Source organism: Urocampus carinirostris, chromosome 17 (assembly GCF_059441175.1).
Source record: "Urocampus carinirostris isolate Australia breed hairy pipefish chromosome 17, RoL_Ucar_1.0, whole genome shotgun sequence".
In the NCBI taxonomy this organism is placed as follows: Eukaryota; Metazoa; Chordata; class Actinopteri; order Syngnathiformes; family Syngnathidae; genus Urocampus; species Urocampus carinirostris.
The window spans coordinates 19,636,987-19,655,790 of NC_142365.1; the positions used below are offsets into that span (position 1 = coordinate 19,636,987).

An 18,804-nucleotide genomic window follows, 5' to 3' on the forward strand; every position below is an offset into this window, starting at 1 on the left:
TAAACTGCTACAATTGCATTAGATTTCCGTTTTGGTAAAAAATGGTCACTTCTGCTTTGAAACAAGCACAATTTTTGTTTTAATGTTCTAAAGACAAATTCGTGTTTTTTGTGCGTAATACAGAGTGTGCTATGAAATCAACTGCTTTTTATTGTAAAAAACTTTATTTAATTATATGTTAGTATTAGTAGACTTGCCAATTGTAAAGCATCATGATAATAGTGCAAGGATCAACTGTATCATGTATGTGTGCATAATCCATATGAAAAAGTTTAGAAATCTATGAAATCCCTGTCTGGAATAGATATTTAATGTGTCTGATGGTGCAGTTGAGAGAGATAATGAGGGTCATTGTACATAAAAGTTGGAATAAGTGCTTTTTATTGTTCTGGTTAAAGGGGGAGGAGGTTAAATCTATTCCTCACCACCTGTTGTAGAAAAGCAGTAGCCAAATCCGTTGCTCGCTCAAATACACACAAACAAACCCTGGGTTTCCCCCACCCTTTGCTATTGTACTACTGACCCTTTATAATGCAGATACATGCACTGGTCATTATTCACGATCACCTTTAGTACTGTCTAATTAATTTATGACTATGCCGTTATGGGAGCTTTGGCAAGTGAGTCTGGCTCTGACTCTTGCCAAAAGCCAGACCACACATAGGGGGTTAAACCTAGGGCACGTGACCTCACTTCAGCTACTCACTTGAGCCCAGAACACTGGACTTTAAGACAATATGAAGCTGCAATTCCATTAGTGAAGCATGAATGAAAATCATGCAAATAGATGCGGAAACACAGAGGGATAAGATGGTTTATCAAATAGCTGAGAAAGGTGGAATCACCCTTCCTTTAGAACAGTGTTTTTTAACCTTGTTGGAGCTACCGAACCCCACCAATTTCATATGTGCATTCACCGAACTATTTTCGTCCAAAGTAAAATATGTTTTTTTTAATTTAAGACATATAGTTTTCTTATGGTGCACAAAATGAACCGTGCAGAACAAATCAACAAAGTAAATGTACTCACAATAAATTACAGAACTGCAAATCAGGGTGGCTTCTGGTGTTGTCTTTGAGAGAACCGATAAGGTATACGTGGCGTCACAGCAAAGTTGCTTCCTTTTTGTTGTTCGCGTGTCCAGTATCCTTGAAAAGAATTGATCGCAAATACATGTTGTAACAAATGGTATAAATAAAACTCCAGGGCTTACTTGATTTTTTTTTCGATTTGTTGACACCAAAACGTTGAGAGCGTAATGCTGTAGAGTTGCTTTTGAACCTGGTTCCGCTGATTTTCAATGTTTTTGTTAATGTACTGTATTCCTCATTGACTTCTGCTGCCCCAAAATCAAAGTTGAACGGCAGTCTCGCCCATGCTGTAAATGAGTCTTGTGCAGGAAAGTATTCATCAGAAGACTTTACATGCTTATCTAAGTGCCTGTCAATAGCTAATTTCTATTCCATGGGTTCAGAAATCTCACCAATTTTAGACACAGTTACTTACACAGTTGTCAAGAATTGAAAGTTTGTGAAGTTGTATCCACTTCACGGCAGAGGCTCCACAGTGGTAGATTTTGATTTAAGTATCAAGCTAGTTTGTTGTAGTGATCAAAAGTAGGAAGGATAAAATACTGTTTTTATGATTGGTTGCATGCATAAATTGTGGACGAGACTTTATGGAACGTAGTGTGTGATTTGCTTCTCTGACCACATTTTGTTGAATTTTCCCTCAAGTTGCTTATTGTTGCAGTGTAAAAACTAGTTCCAGCTTCCCAGACACACATCTAAAAGCAGTACTTAGTAAGGCAATAAGGCAAAAAGGGCATAATTTGCTTCACAAAGGAAGTGTTCCAATTTACAATGGCTCTTTTACTCCAAATCAATGAGGCACACGACATCCGCTATTTCTAGATGAAAGTAATCCTCTTCTCGAGGCCAGACAATTGCTTTATTAGCTGGCCACATACAGGAGCTTCGACCACCCCTGAAATAGTATTGTTGCAGGGGCCCCTCAAGGTTCCTGCATCGTTGAACAGTCTACTGGCTTCTGTGGTTTTTATTGCTCTTGTTAACATTTCCATACATGCATTACTTTTGCAACTCCACCTCATTTATAGACAATCCAACTCCATGCAATATGAGTGTCAAAAGCCATTTATAATAAAAATAGACCACTCAAACAGTAAATATCTACTTTTTTTAGAACCTACTTAGAATGGTTATGTATAGTGAAAATAAAGGGATGGTGTAATTGTAACCTGTGCAATCCGTTGAGTCGTTTTGTGATTAAGGGGTATACAAATAATGTGACTTGACTTAATAGTAATGCTGTCTTGGCTCACTAATACACTCCCAGAGCTCTCATCAGTTTTTTAAACACATCTATTCTACACTATCAAACAAAATAATAGAGACATCACTTTAAAGTTTAAATGTTCGTAGGTATGCGGCAATCTGAAGCCCCAAAGCTTTAAGGAGTTTTAGGCAGCTTTTAGATAATGGTTTTATTGATCCTAAAAATAGGATTTCTTGTAATCCAGTTTAAAACGGGGTCAGGCAAGTGACAGCAAATTTGGACCAAAACATTGTCTTGTCTTTTCTTCACTGTACCTTGGAAAAAAATAACAAAAATGCAGTCAATTATTTAATTTGAAGCCATGCATTAGTCTGGGATCACAAACATTTAAAAATAAGGCATATTTGCATGGAAACTGTAAACCCGAGAGTTTAATGCAGAACTGAAGTGAGTCTCCTTTATCTGTGTAGCCCTTAATCACAAAACGTCTCAAAGGACTGCACAGGCCACAATGACACCATACCCTGATCTAAAATCTGCATGTGGCCAAGGAAAATGTTGAAAATCATAAGAAGGGGCCACACAAAAGGTAATCTCCCTTCTAGGCCGACCAGGCTGCAATAGATGTTGTCAAAATAAACAATAAACATAGTTGTAATGAGTACAATTTTTCAATATGCCATATTTCAATAAATAATAATGGAACATATCCTCATTGTTTACATTACATTTTTTTGAATATTTTAACCTCTTAATACTTATTGATTGATAATTTGTTCTGTTTTTAATATAGGACACATGCAAAGGAGATTACATAAGCTGCCAGTTTGCTGTTTGGACTAATATGAAATGGTGGCTCTTCAAGTCAGACCAGTTAAGAATCTCTGTCCTTAACATAACTGATATTTTCCAACTTAATTGTATTTTCATTTTTGTTTAGGGAAACAATGAAATAACTGTTTAATTGCTGGTCGAATATTGTTCAATGTTTTGTGATGAATCCAAATTGGAAAGGTAAATGTGTGAATTTCTTTACATTAAAAAAAATCGGCAAGTCTGATAGGGATTGCAACCATTACAAATGCAAGTCTGCCTTATAGTCCAAAACCCATAATTTCCTGTTCGTAGATTGAACAGGTATCCCAAGGCCCCAAAAGTGGCAGGTGGTGATCAGGACCATTTATTCCTGGCTGCAGCATTTTATCATTCCCATGTGCCATTTGCTTGATAATACAGAAACACCCACCCTCTTACTCATGTGTTTTTGTGATTGATAATAAGAGACCCCCATCGACGGCTGCATGTGGGGCCCACAGCCATATTTGCTGTAGTCTGTGCTACTGCCAAGTAATCCCCCCCTCTCCAGCTCACCATCGACCATTATCCCATCCCCCTTCACAACACTCCAAATGTGACAGGACACTGCTGTCCAGCAAGGCTTTGCCATTTATTAGGGATTAAGAAGCCATGAAACAAAACGCCTTGATTGATAACCCCGTCATCAATGCCCCCAATCGCCCATGCGGCAATATCTCATATTTGACCACTTCATTCAATTTCAGATATTTGACAGTGATTAAACAAAATAAAGCATTGTACAGAACCTAGTTTTTGTTAGTTTTGTGTGTTCAACTCATTCAGTGCCATAATGTATAAATATGTTTTCAGAAGCATTGTCTCTGAGTTCCAAAAGTAAAGATACGTTTTTTGCTTTGTTTTACTTTATAAATCTATTCTAAAGGTTGTGGTGCTGTTAATCAGAAAGCATCATGCCTCTGGGAATTATTTCAGTATGGTATATCACCACTAGATGGCAGGAATGACTTTGATCAGATCTTCATCCACACAACGAGGAGCCCGTTTTTCCGTGATGCTTCCTCTATCAGGGATTGAGAGTGTGTGGGTGGCCCGTGAGTGATCAAAATCGTTTTATTACGTCACCGAAAACATCATAAGTTCAGTGTTCTAGCAATAAAATGTTATTTTGCAAGCAAAGTGCCCTTGTGTTTGTCGAAAGCATCGATTAAATATTCGAGGTAACATAAATGCAAGGGGAAAAAAATGACCGTACTGAAAGTTGTGCTTAAAATCCTTTCACCAAAAGCCGTTTTCCTCAGAAGTTTTCTTGGAAACGCGTATTTTCAAGATATTAACAATGTTCAACTGTTGTTTATTACCAATGGTAAACGGCCTTATTTTTTATAGTGAAAGATGAGAGTGAAGCTTTCATTTGATATGCCCTATGCCCAAATAGCTGTAGAACAAAATATTGTCGGTCTTCAAAAAAAAGTCAAAATGGCAGATATTGACTGGCACCCGCACTTCCCATTTGAGAGAAACGCCCTGCATTGAATAAGTTAATGTACTCAATGGTGAGCGGCTAACGCTAAGCTAGCACTATGCCATTGTAAGTTTGAGATTTTCTGTGTAGTCAAGTTACATTTGTTTTGTATAGCCCTTAATCACAAAGTGTCTCAGAGGACTAAACAGGCCACAATGACACCATCCTCTTGTCTGAAACCGACATGCGGGCAAGGACAAACACAAAAACCTCCGCATGAGGAAAACAAGAAACCTTGAGAAGGGGCCACACAAGTTAATCCGCCTTCCAGGATGACCAGGTTGCAGTAGATGTTGCATTGGCTAATACTTTAAAACATAGTGAGCATCATTTAAAAAAAACAAGTAATATGAAAAATTGTCCAAAAAGTCCAAGACAGACAAAGACGCAGCTTCCCATCTCAGGCGATGCAGTTGATGACATGCTTCAGGTCAAGGTGCTGTTCCACTGACTCGATATGTTCCTCATTTCACCACCAATGAGGCAGCCGTAAAGAAGAGGAAAAGAAAAGTATGAGGTTGGCATTAATCATCAGCTAGTGTTGACTTTCGTCTTTGTATGTTTGAAGAACATCTTGTGTGGGGTTATTTTGTGTAAGTTAGATATGTTTACGCTAAGATACACTGCTAACACTTAGCTAACCCTAAGTTAAAGCTAAACTGACGCCACACTGAGGCTAAGCTAATGTTGTAAGACATTCATCCTGGTAAGTATGTGATGTTAGTTTGTGTTAGGTTAGTATGTTTAATGTACACAGAAGTGTGCGGCTAAGCTAACGCTAAAAACAAGCTATGCTGCTCATGATGACTCTTGCACAGTAAAGCGTAAACCAGAATCGTAACATGACATATATATTAAATTCAATGTTTTCCTGATGATTGTTATTGTCATAATCAAAGCCTTGACATCTGCCTTAGCATCTGCGTGTGATGCATCACAATGACTCGTAGATCTAATTTCTGCTTTGTGGCAAATAATTGGATTTCTAGAGATCTGCTAAGCAAATTAAAGTATTGCACTGCCGGTATTTTGTGGTGTTAATCACACGCATAAGAGCCTCTCGGTATCCACCTCTATCAATCTGGCAGCACATGTTCATTATGTTTCTTGATTTTTGGAAACATTTCAAGTAACGAATCGGAATCTCTCTACATATTTTTGGGAGCAATCTGGGACTTAGTGTGTCATTTTGAGGGATGGGATGGATAGCCTAGGGGCAGTTGTTGTGGTTGTAATGAGTGCTGGCTGACCATCCCTCGCGCAGAGGAACAAAAATAAAATCAAGCGAGGTGATTCCAATGAAAGAAAAAACTTCAGACATTGATCTTTAACAAAGGCTCCCAAAGCAAAAAGGTTCAAACCCAGCCGCCCTGAAGGAATCCTTGAAATTTCATTTAGTCGTTCGTTTTAACAGAGACTTTATAGAGGGCTGCAAATATTTTGTAGAGGATTTTGAATGATCACCACTATTTGGTGCCTGACTTTTGTCCTGATCAGCAAACCTAACGGATGATCTTGAAGAAAATAAATCTTAATAGCAATGTTGGCTAGCCAACATGTGGGAATGACCTTCGCTATATGTATCAAGTCAAAAAACAACCCTTGGCAATGCTAGCCAAGTAAAAATGTACAATTTGTTATCTTCAGTTTTGACGACTTAATATTTGTACTAATTATGACCTTTGTTTTCCTACCTTTAAAACATGAAATTGGGTATATTTACACGCAAGATATAATCTGATTGGAAATAGTATATTGCCAGTATTCCGTTTGTGTAAATCGGATTAAGATGTAATCCGACTGCGAGTATTCCAATCGCAATGGTTGAATTACCATATTTTCAGGACCATAGGGCACACCGTGTTAAAAGGCTCAGTCTCATTAGCTGGTTCTATTTCTGCATTTACCACTACACTGGGTACACTGGACGATAGGTGCTCACATTTTTTGAAACCAGTAATCCATATCAAACAAAACATACTCCTCATCCTCTGTCTCCAGACCAAAACAGCCTTGCTAAATCTTTAAAAAAAGGTTAACTTTCTTCACTTTCAAAGTCACTATCAGAGTCACTTTCCAAAAGCTCGAACAGTAGTCCCGGCAGACACGTTAGCCCAAACGTCGACAATCCATTCTTCTTTTAATAATCCGCTGAAAGTTTCTGCGCCACCGTAGCCCTGGTCCGGGTGGAATAATGACCGTTTCATGAAACGAAAACAATAGTTGATAACAATAACTTTTAAAATGCTACATACGCGAAGGCGTTGGCATCCATGACTAGTTCCGCAAACAGTGGATCGCATGTGACAATACGCGTCCTCCTCTGCGCAAGCGGGACGTGGTGGCGTTCAGAGACACATAAAAGTTACAGGAAATCGCATACAGGTTGCATTTAGTTGAAAATGTTAACAATCTCACAAAAACCTGGGATTTCACCCCAAAAATGTTGTAAGCCTTGTTCCAGTCTTAGGGGCGGGCTCCCAAACATAAGGACACCGAGCTGGTCTTCGTCCGCCGCTTTACTTGACCCATGGTGCACCGGACGATAAGGATCTATGTGCGCTTTATGGTCATGAAAGTACGGTAGTCCTTTTTTTACCCTGCATGTAAACGAATTCCAGTACTCCAATTGTTTGTGCGCAAGTGCAGTTTGCCTCATTAAGGATATTTTATTCCACAAAGCACTGTGGAACGTGTAGTACAGAGACAAATGATACATCAAAACCCGGCCTTATTGCTAAAAAAGCCTTGTGTGTATTTATTTCCCCGTTTTGTGTCTAGATGGCAAAAATGCTACATGTGTATCCAGTTATGTAGAGTGGATGTCACAGTTATATCCATCCATTTATAGTGTAAGCCTATGCTTTTGGTTATCCTCGTACGGCCAAATCTTGTAAACACACGCAAGGGAGATCAATTTTTAACCCTGGAGCCGAGACACTGCATATCCATTTTGTGTCTTAAAAATATTTTTCTGGGTATTGTCCTGGAAAACATAAGCACTAATCAATCATGCACATCGTTGACTGTGACTAGAAAGGGTACAATTCTATACTCATTCAAGCAAATTCCAAGGTCATTCAAGTAAATTCACTGATTTGTTTGGACTGGTTGTCTCCGTGTTTGATTCTGATTTGAGATGCTGGGGTATGCTTACGAGTTTTCTAGCCTCCATCCAAACAAAGGCCTGAGACTGCCAGCACCAACCAGACCACGCTACTTTGTGGTCAAACAATTGTAGCTTTAAAGCTGACATCCCGATGCATCCACTTTTCACAAATTACCCACTTGATTCCCAGTGGTCTGAAAGTAACAGTGGAAAATATCCACTCTGATGTATGATGCTTAGAAGCCAGAGGGAAAGTAGCTACAGTTTGAATTTGGGCTGGAGGGGGATCAGCAGTGCAGACATCTGTCTCATCAAGAGCCCCAATTCCTCTCTAGCCCTAACCCTTCAGCAATATCCTGTGTCGGCCGTTTCATTACTGTGCAATAGTTGATAGGGATCAGAGGGGGGCCACTCTGGGTAATGACTTAGGCTGGTGTAGGCTTCAGATGGGGGACTCCGTTGGGACCATGGCCCTAAACATATATTGCCATGAGTGAACACAGATTGAATGCCTGTGCGAATATACCGTTTTTCCACACTATAAGGCACTGTGGATAGTCCAATGTGAAATTTTTTTCATACATACTTTGCAACAGACTATAAGGCGCACAGGAATAAAACTACTGAAAGGGAAAGAGTTGCCCCATACAATTAAAAATAAATTGCTGTATTAGTATATTGATCAGTCAGAATATTTCACCGATCACAATTAAATACAATTGTACACAAGTGCATATGTGACCTGAACCTAGATCTTGGCGTGAAGTGTGCTAGAGATCATCTAATAGACCATCAGGGACATACACGACACAGGAAAAGGCTTTGGGTCTTATCTCTTTATCATACTACTTTAAGTCACAGTACCAAATTGTTGATGTTCTTATTGTCAGACAATAACCAGGTCCATGGTGCAAACAGTCCAAGCGCACCTGATTCTGAAATGAATGACGAGAAAGGCATTGTTGGAAGTAATTTGGTCGTTCTGAACTGAATAAAGAGAACAGCATAAAGAGAAGTAATTTGGTTGTCCTTAAAGATGTAAATAAACGCATGGCTGCAGGTATTCCAAACGTGTCACTAACAATGCTTATTTGAGTTGAAAGAAATGTGAAAGACATTCTCTCTACTCTTACATATCTGGTTCACGTATCCCTATACCGTCATCGGGATATCTCTGAGGATGCAATTCTTGACAGTTTTCTTCACTGTTGAAGCGTTTGGGTTGTGGCAAAGTCGGCACTACTTCATTCCTTGATGTTGTCGGCCTGGTGTGATGATGTGATAAAACCTAATGACTTTCCTTATGCCATCTACATCCCTTGAGGTTCAGTGGTTAGTATTTGGTACTCTCACCACTGTGATTTTGGTTTGATTCCCATTGCATTCAATGTTATGTAATTGTGAACTATATATGTCCTTGGCGACCTGGTGGTTAGTGTTGGTGATCTTACCATTGCTACCAGGTATAAAATGTATCGACTGATTGTTAATCTTATAAATATGGTGTCCCTTTTAGTCCAAAAAAATACGGTAAGCAGATATTATATAGGAATATGAGCAAATGTCTTAACGATAACACTGAGGAATATTGCTTAATTCTTTGACTTTTGTGTTTAAACCTGGACATTTGTTTCCTGAGCAACCCCCTCTGTGGAGCTCTTAGCTTTGCCAGCAAAGGGACTTTGTGTCACTCTGGATCTGCCATATGAATATTTATAGTTGGGGGGGTGCTGTCAAGTATGTACACACACCATTGTTAAAACAAACCAGACAGCAGTAAAGCCCTTAATTAAAGTCAGCAGCAGCTAACCCCAGATGTGTTTTTATTATCCATTTGAATACTAGAATGAAAGACGGTGTTATTCTATATTGCCGGATAACGTCATGTGACCAGATTTAGACCGGTGGTCATCCTCTGTGCCGTTTCCTGTTTTATTTTATTGTGAAATTTAGATGAAAATATTATCTTTAAAGAAAAGATCAATGTGCCATATTGTCTGCTGTGTTTGCAATTTGCATGTTACATGGTGGTCTTACTTGACAAAAAACAAAGATTAGTTTAAAGGGGTGTTGTGATATGATGGTATTTTGGATTATTTCTGGATACTGTATTTTCATGACCATATAAAAGTATTTTGATTTTCTTTAAAATGTCTGGCGGGCCGTATAGTGCAATCCGGTTAAAGTCCTTCACGATCTAATATTGTCATATCGCCCACTCCTATAAATTACACTTTTTTAGTGTCTCTGTCGAATTTTCTTAGCCTTATATTAATTGTCATTGAAAATAAGTAATTTATTGTTTAACTTTGTCACAAGTACAAAGTTGTTTGAAATTAAGGGTATTTTATTCTTAGTGGGTGTAAAACATTTAGATCATAAATACTTCAATAATTGTTTTCTATTTAAATCGTACCCTGAATCATAAATGTAATTGAATTGCAAGGTACCCAAGGATTCTCACCGCTAATTGTAATCTCTTCACTTGGATGCAGTTGTGATCTGTTATGTATAGATTCCCCTGTGTGTTGGTGTGGTTGCTGATGAAAGCTTGCCGGATGGGGATTATTTTGGTTTTGTGAAAGGGGTTATAGGAAAGGGTCAAAGTGCATGCACGTAATCAGGGTCTGTAGGGGTTAATAGAAATTGCTAGTACCTAAGGAAATTGTTGGCAATGTAAAAACAGAATGACAACTGGCTGCTGTTGCAGCAACCATTCAAATTACCAAGGTCGAACTATAATGCATTAGAATTAGAAGGTGCATCCATCCAAAATAGTCTCTCGTTACTTTTCTTTTTCATATTAAAGGTCCATCGATGTAAAACTACAGTGGGAGCTACCGTATTTATTCGAGTATAACCATTGCACATTTTATTAACTTACAGTATATATAAGTGCAATGATTGATCAGTTCAACATTTTTAAAACATTGGACGGAATGGGAATTAGTCCCGGGTCATAGCAGTGAGAATGCTGAAACCTAACCACTAGTGATGCAGATGACATACGAAAAGGCATTGGAATTAGCCAGAAATGTATATACAGACGCTGCCCTACTTACGGACGATCATTCGTAAGTTGAATTTGTTCGTAAGTTGCTTCAGTGCTATATTTTGTATGGAATGTATGTTTAAGGTTTATATAAGTATGTTTAAGGCTTGTATAAGTAACCTGTATTGTTTTTGTACTAAAAAGATTAGCATTTCATAAAATAATTTGATCTATAAGGATAAATAAAGTTAAGTTTAACTACTTTTGGTAAATGAGCCTCAACAGTTGGGCGACTTCCTCCTCCGTGGTAAAAAGTGGCCGAAAAAAAGCATTCCAACCGTTTTCTCAACAGCATCAAGCTTCCATATTCTTCTTTCATTTCAAATGAAACGGCTCGCCTCTTCTTTACACTTTGCAGCAACCATATTGAATGGATGCACGAGATATTAAACAATAAAAATGTCAAAGTTCGTAGTGCACTGGCGATCCAGGATAGAATGTTAACACACGAACCAGGAAAAGGAAGCGGTTTTATTCTTCGAGGTGGATGCAGGGTGACCCCTCACAGCGCCACCACTCGCCGGTAGTGGCGGAAAGAAGCACAACAATAATGTTCAGTACTCGGAAAAAGGTGCACACAACACAAAATCTAACTTACAGCAATGTCCGGGTACTTTCCGACATTCCCAAAAATGTTCGTATCTACCGTTTTTTTGTAATTCGAATAGTCGTAAGTAGGGGAGCGTCTGTACCGAAAAATGCAGTGGAAAAAATTGAAAATGTATATTTACGATTCAATTTTACTGTGTATGCTAACGGTTATGCTTTTGAGAAATATATAGAGTGACATTCAAATGCGTAGTTGTGGTTAGCATGTTAATCGTTGCTAAAAGGACACAAAAGAGGATCGCAGAACTTTGACACCAACCTTTAAACGCTCAATGCTAATCCTCTTTTGTTGTTGCTTCGGACAATAATTTTCTCTGTGTATGAAACGTATTGTGATAACTTGAATGAAGATTTTTGTAGATGTTTACCTTATTCCTGTTTCAACTGATGTTAAGTGATACTGCACACAGTAACTGTTCTCCTTTTGAGAAACATATAAAGTGGTCTCGGAGTGCCCTCTTGTGGTAAAAATATTAATTGTTTGTTGCTAAAATTAATTTCAGTGGTGAAACCAGATGGCGCAATGTTAATTTATGTTCTATGATTTTGTTTTATTCAAATGTTTTTATTTTGTTTGCAATCCGAACTCTGACTGTAATTTAATTCCATGCACCTCATAGTCCAGTGTGCCTTGTAGATGAAAACACTATTTTTGGGCTGGGGGCGCCTTATAATCTGGTGCACTTAATATTGTGGAAATTACGGTATACCTAGCTACTAGATCCCTCCGATTCTCCCGCCAATGTCGTAATAATCTATTACTTGAATCACTGGCTAAAACAGTCTAATATAATTTTCATTCTTGTCTAATTGCTGGCTTCCCCAAGATTTGTTTCCTACACCAAGTCAGTTTTTAAAATCTTAACCAAAATGATGAAACATTGGCAACTAGCTAAAATGGAAAGAGTCCTCATCACTTTATGATGCTGAATAGCCTCTAAAAAAAGGCATTAGATGTGTTACCCTCTATAAATCTGATGATAATGGGAATGTCCTGAGGCTTTATTGGCCTGTCAGCACTCTGATTAAAGGGGGAGTAATGTCGTCAATCACATCGAGCTTTTTTGCTGCCTTGTCATGTTTACCAATGCGTTTTTGTTGCATACAATTGACACGTACAATTATCAAAAAGTTACCATACAGTGTGTGACAGTCAGAAGACCCAGTTTTTCCTCAAGACGTCAGTTGTTTGTTTTTTTTGTGGCTTTTTATTCAGCCCCATCCTACTTAAGAAACAGCATCAGTCATTAATTAACAAAAGGAAACAATAAACTATTTGCACACAAACAGCTGTACAATACAATAATACAGTACTTCAACTTGTGCCAAAGCTGTTAGTACATAATCGGTTATTTATTTTGGTTTGTGCTAGCACTGATATACAAGCGATTTATATTATTTGCATTCCATATTAGAGATTCTGAGGCAAATTTGCCACTTATCGTAACTCACCAAAATACAAGATGCTACAAGCCCATCATAATCACAAAATTCTGTGAAATTTGGCTAACATTAGTATTGTATTTCATGCAAACTATCCTAATTAAAATATGTTATACATTCAGTTTTGCCAAACAATTTATGAAGTGCCTTTTATTGTCACTAATGAACTTCCCCGTCGCATACTTTGGGAATAATGACTGATTAATGTTCCTGTAAAATTCGCCTAAAATCCCCATCCAAGACCTACTCAAAGTAAATTGAATGCTTTTCTGGAAGTGTTTGTGGAATCTAGACGCTTTTGTCTCTTTTAAAAGGTAACACCCCAAAGTTTTGTCCCAAACTGAAATAATCAAGGCAAGTGCTACTAACAATGAGTAAACTGAGTTGGAACACACCGAAATAGAAGGTTTTTTTTTTATTCTTTCCTGATTTTTTTTTCAATTAAATGTCTGCAGATGAATGTATCATGGTCATCTTAGCTGGAAAACAGTGGAAACCATAGCTTGAAGCCTTACCTGTTACCGTTTTTTAAAAACAATCTGAAAAACTAACCATTGTATTTTACAAATGTTTCTAAGGGTAGGTCGAGGCGGTTCCAAAATTGGCCATTTGAAGACGACCAGTTTACTGCTATAGAGCATTGGCAACCGTGTGTTTTACTTTGGGCATTTTTTAGACATTCTGAGAGAATTGTCAATGTTTGACTTCTCTTTCCGCGTCTCTATCACTATTGTACACACTTGCGTGTAATGATGGTGCATAAAAATGAACTCTCATTTGAATACACTCCATACATCTGCATATGGTTCTTTTCAGAATTTCATTGGCTAACCAGTTTGTCAATTATCATTTGAATCGGTCACTACTGACTTAAGTTATTCGAAGCCAATGTCAATGTCCATTTTATCAATTCAGGCCCCCTTAGGCTAATGTGGGCCGTGAACAAAGCCTGCCATTGGTCAAGAGTGGGTTCAAACAAAAGGTCAGAAGCTAACAGTCATACTAGATGTAATTTTACTAGTCTATTTATTTGTAAACGGGAATTATAAGGCAAAATAGATGGATTGCAACAAGGAACGGCCATGCAGAAATGCTTTTAGGCCGTTTTTTTTAATCTGTCGCTATTATCATGTGTTTTGGAGTAAATATTTTATACAGTTGGATTCACTGGGCCGTATTGGATGAAACAAGTACATGTTTGCCGAGAATCATCACATTAGCTGACGACCATGGGACTTTATTGGTGAGCCATCCCAGCTACAGTATATAGTTTTCTGGGTAACGTTTTTCAGACTGATGGTGGTCATGGATCATGGTTGAGTACTTTCATTGACGTCTTAGGTGAGTTACGCCGGCTTTGTAGTTTTCGGTTATCTTGTTTCAGACTGATCATGTTTCTTTAATGTGTAGTATTTTGAAAAGGTCATTATATCTTGAATCCCAAAAGTTTATGCTTTTCAGTGACTGGTGACATCGTACAGACACGCATTTGCTTCTCAACAGTCTACCGGCCTGCATTAGGAGGTTAAATTGCATTTCTGATAAAATGTAGCAACAAAAATAATAATATTTTGTTGAAATATGCTTCCGTTTTTCACAATGAGGATAAAGTAAGAAAAAGATTTATATAGTGATACCGAACAAAACCAGAGGTCATTATTCAGGCTGAGGATTTTGGGCGAAATATGGTCAGGTCCATTTTAGACTAGATTTAGTTGGGGAAAAAAAGTAGAATATTAGGTTTTGGGTAGCCAGTTGAACGCAGGCTATATGTAGTCATAAATAGTCATTGTAGTTTCTTTGTCCAATGCAGTCCAAATTGAATCTACAAAATATTGTCTTCTAACTTCTTTAATATACTCTTTTAAGCTTTTACTTTTTAATCATTTAACAACGGATATTGGGTGAAGCCTTGGCGTCTCTTAATGGCTTTTCAATGGCTTTTCTTCTTTTTGCCGAGTGGTTTTGTTGTTTGGTTGTATTGCTTGTACTGCACTTTCTTCTCGACCACAGTTGTCTTCGTAAAGATTTTGCTGTATCTGGATGACTTATTTATATCGCTCATATCCGTGATGCAACGAACCCCCTCGCATAAATTTAGCATCCCATATCTCATTGATGTCAAAACTTCAGCTATCATCAAAAATTCAAAGAGCTGTTCATCTCTGGCTAGGAGAAAATGTCGAGTTGCTCTTGTGGTGTGGTATTTGGGCATCGTAGGCGAATACAAAATCAAGCTAATAGGGCTGCAATTAACTATTATTTTAACAGTCATCTAGTCGCTGACTATTGAATTTATCGGATAATGATATATTGTTTGTATTAAGCATGGAGTTTTTTTTGTGATGTGGAAAATAATAATAAACACAAAAAAATGGGTACACTAAAAATATGTCTTTTATTGAACAGACTGCAGATTTGTACGAAACGTAAATAAAAATGTAAAACCACACATAAACCTCCATTTTGTAGGGATAGCGAAATAAATAATTAATTTAAATCAATCAACATTTTTATCCCTGTACACCAAGAACAGACCCATTAGCAGCAGTAGAACAGTATAAAACGAATATGATGTGCATTTTGTGAAGTACATTCAGTAGTCAACTGAAAAGTCTGTAACAAAAGTACTCCCCGATTCTCAAAAGTTTGAAATCCAAGGGTTTCAAGAACTGTTGTTTGTCGCTTTTTAGGTCTTTACAACTGACATATGTTCTTCTAATTGTATGCATTTAATTTTAAAAACGTTTGTCAGGCACAGTCTGGCATAACATTCAAGCTCTCTTTTGTAGCCAATTATATGCATATAGAATTTACAGTTATATCATAACCGTATTGGCTTGAATGTTACTTGAGTCTTACAGAGGCAAGTCGTACTCTGTTTCATTCAACTGTCTGATGTGTTTTTAAAATGTTCAAGCGTCACCAAACTACTGCTATGATTCGCAAGGTCTGCTTTGCAAACTTTGAAAGGGGTCTTTCTTTTTAACGTATCCATGCTAAATCGCTCCCAAACTATTGAATTTTTTGTCCACAAATCAATGTTGATGCCGTCATTTCTGTATGTTACTGCTCGAGACAGTCAAGTCATGTTTATTTTTATAGCACTTAATCAAAAGAAGTGTCAAAGGGCAGAACATACCACAGATATTTGAAAACTGCATACTATTATTACACCATCCCCTGATCTAAAACCTACATGAGGGCAAGGAAAATCTCAAAAACCTCAACTTGAGGAAAATAAAGAAACTTTGAGAAAGGACCTCACATCAGGTAATCCCCCTTCCAGGATGACCAGGCTGTAACGGATGTTGTAATAGCAAACAATACAACAATATTGTCAACATGAAATATAGGTCATTCATAAGCTATAGAATATAAGTGTGTTTTAAGCCTAGATTTAAACGGTTCAACTGAGGTTGCAGATCATATTTTAATGGGCAGAGTATTCCACGGCCCCGGGGCCCGAATCGAGAACTCTCTCGAACCTGCAGATCCCTTCTGGGCTCTTGGGATCAAGAGGAGACCAGAGCGAAGGCTTCGGACCGAAACATAGGGGAAATTAAATCTGAAAGATATGAAGGAGCAAGTCCATGCATGATTTTGTATAATACCAACAGAACCTTAAAATCACATCCTAAACTGACAGCGAGCCAATGCAGGTTAGCTAAGATCGGGGTAATGTGATCAAACTTTCTTGTCTTAGTTGAAAGCTTCGCTGCAGCATTTTGTACCAGCTGCAGACTCTTGATTTTGGGCTTCGGGAGACCGGAGAGTTGTACATTATAGTAATCGAGACGGGAGGTAACTAACGCATGAATTATAATCTCTGCATCCGACTGAGACAGCAAAGGGCGAATTTTAGTAATGTTGCAAAGATTGATAAAAGCTGTTCTAGTAATATTCTTAACGTGTGTTTGGAAAGACAGATTGGGGTCAAATGCGACACCTACATTTTTGACTGAGTCACTCTGGGTGATATTACATTTCAATATTCAGAGCAGTGTTTGTGAGCAAGTCACAAGGCATATAGATGGACCAATAATTCATATTACGTTTTTTTTCTGAGTTAAGGCGCAAGAGTTAAGTTAAGTGACATACAGAGAGACTATTTTGCATGCACGTCTCTCAGCAGAGATAGTAATCATGTGCGACTCCTTCCTCTGTTGGAAAAACGTGTCTGGCGGCAATAGTCAACAATAGAACTCATTGTCAACTATTTTTGTTATCGATTTTTGTTGCAGCCCTTCTTTTTATGTACATAACTCTAATCAGAGAGCTCAACAAGCAATTCAGATTGGTATATCTAAAGTGATTTTTTTACTTTCAGACACAAAACCTAAATAATGTGGAAATCAAGCAGGTTATGGTCAAGGTATGTAGCAAACCCCAGTTACATTTCCTTGTTGCATACAAGCTTGGAGTTTGCTATCAATAGGGGTTGGTACAATTGTCTGATGTCCGCATTTGTATGCTAGTTATTTCCCCATATCCTGATGTATTTATGCATGTTAATTTACCAGGGGAAAACGTGTATGTGTCTGTGTAGTGTGAATAATTCATTTATCTGCATTATTAATATCCACCAATGACAGCAAATTTGAAAGCAAGATAACACAATGGATTAAAGTATGATTAGTAGCTTTTCCCCATGATTTGGCTTGTTGCTGAGATGTTCACGTTATTATTACAATTATTCTGTTTTTTATGAAAGCAGAAGTGCACCATTGTTGTTAAGTGTTTATTTTCTGTTAAGGAATTTTAGTAGTAAAAGGCTTCAACAGAACTTCATGAATGAATACCAATGCACAAAAAAAACTAAAATTGGATCCCAAAAGACTTATATCACAGAGTAACACAACGAGGGGACCAAAAAAAAAACATGTGGAAACTGAAAATTATATTAACTGTAAGAAAAAAAAAAACGGAGTCACCAAAAACACTTGCACTAGGCACAAAACGGACTATCAAAAAGTAGTGCACAGAAATAACACTGCAGACTCAGGAAAAAATGACTAAAAAGAAACTCACACATGAACAGTAGGGGTGGGCAATACTGTGAATTTTGCTATTGATCTAATCTCAGTAAATACCAGCCTGCATATTTAACCAAAATGTAATTGATATGCTATTTGACGTAGTGTGATTGTGTAATTGCAAGACACTGCCTTTTTTTTCCAATGACCAATGGTTCCCCTTTGTTATTTGAGTGATGAAGCATTTGGCCAAGTGTAATTGTCACAGTTAAGATTTGAACAGCGCCGGCCAATCAGAGGCAAGATTTCTTCGTTTAATGGTCCTGGAGCAATCAAAAAAATCGGCTTTAAATGTTAATAAGACATACTTAAAATTGACTATGAAAAGGTGTACAAACCCTGTAAATTCAATTCTACCATTACACAATTTTTTACTCCCACAGCCACATTATACAATGTAATGGAGCTTCATGGGACCGATCCGCCCACCCTTAACAAAGAGATCTAGGTTCACAAACTAGAAGCTGTGCGACAGCAAGCAAGGTGAATAATCCAACTTGAACTCACCAGGCTGCTTGTTTAAAGAGTACCCTGAATGGAAATGTTTTGAGAGCTGTGACTGCAAAATTAACAAAGACATGTGATTCATGACCGTAATTTAAGTTCTCTTCTTTTTCAGTTCTAAGAGATGACTTTCGACAGACGCCGAGTGATGTTGTGGTGGCAGCAGGGGAGCCGGCCGTCATGGAGTGTCTTCCACCCAGAGGACATCCAGAACCGACCATCTCCTGGAAGAGAAATAATGTCCAGGTCAATGACAGAGATGAGAGGATCACAGTAAGTATTTTGCTGGTTGTCCACATTATTGGCTGGAGAATGTACAAAATTATGGCTCGGGAACCTTGTTGACTTAGAGTCATGAAAGCAAAATATTTAGATTTTATTTTTGAGAGCCAGACCGTTCATTTTAAGACA

General features: G+C 37.9%; 1 protein-coding gene across 1 annotated transcript in view; it reads left to right on the forward strand.

Moving 5' to 3' along the window:
- The window catches only part of robo3 (roundabout, axon guidance receptor, homolog 3 (Drosophila)), an 81,406-nt gene that overhangs the window by 19,671 nt on the left and 42,931 nt on the right, over window positions 1–18,804 (forward strand). The window contains exon 3 of the mRNA XM_088320792.1: window positions 18,509–18,666. Coding sequence (XP_088176918.1) covers window positions 18,509–18,666 — 158 coding nt within the window. The remainder of the gene's footprint in view (window positions 1–18,508; window positions 18,667–18,804) is intronic.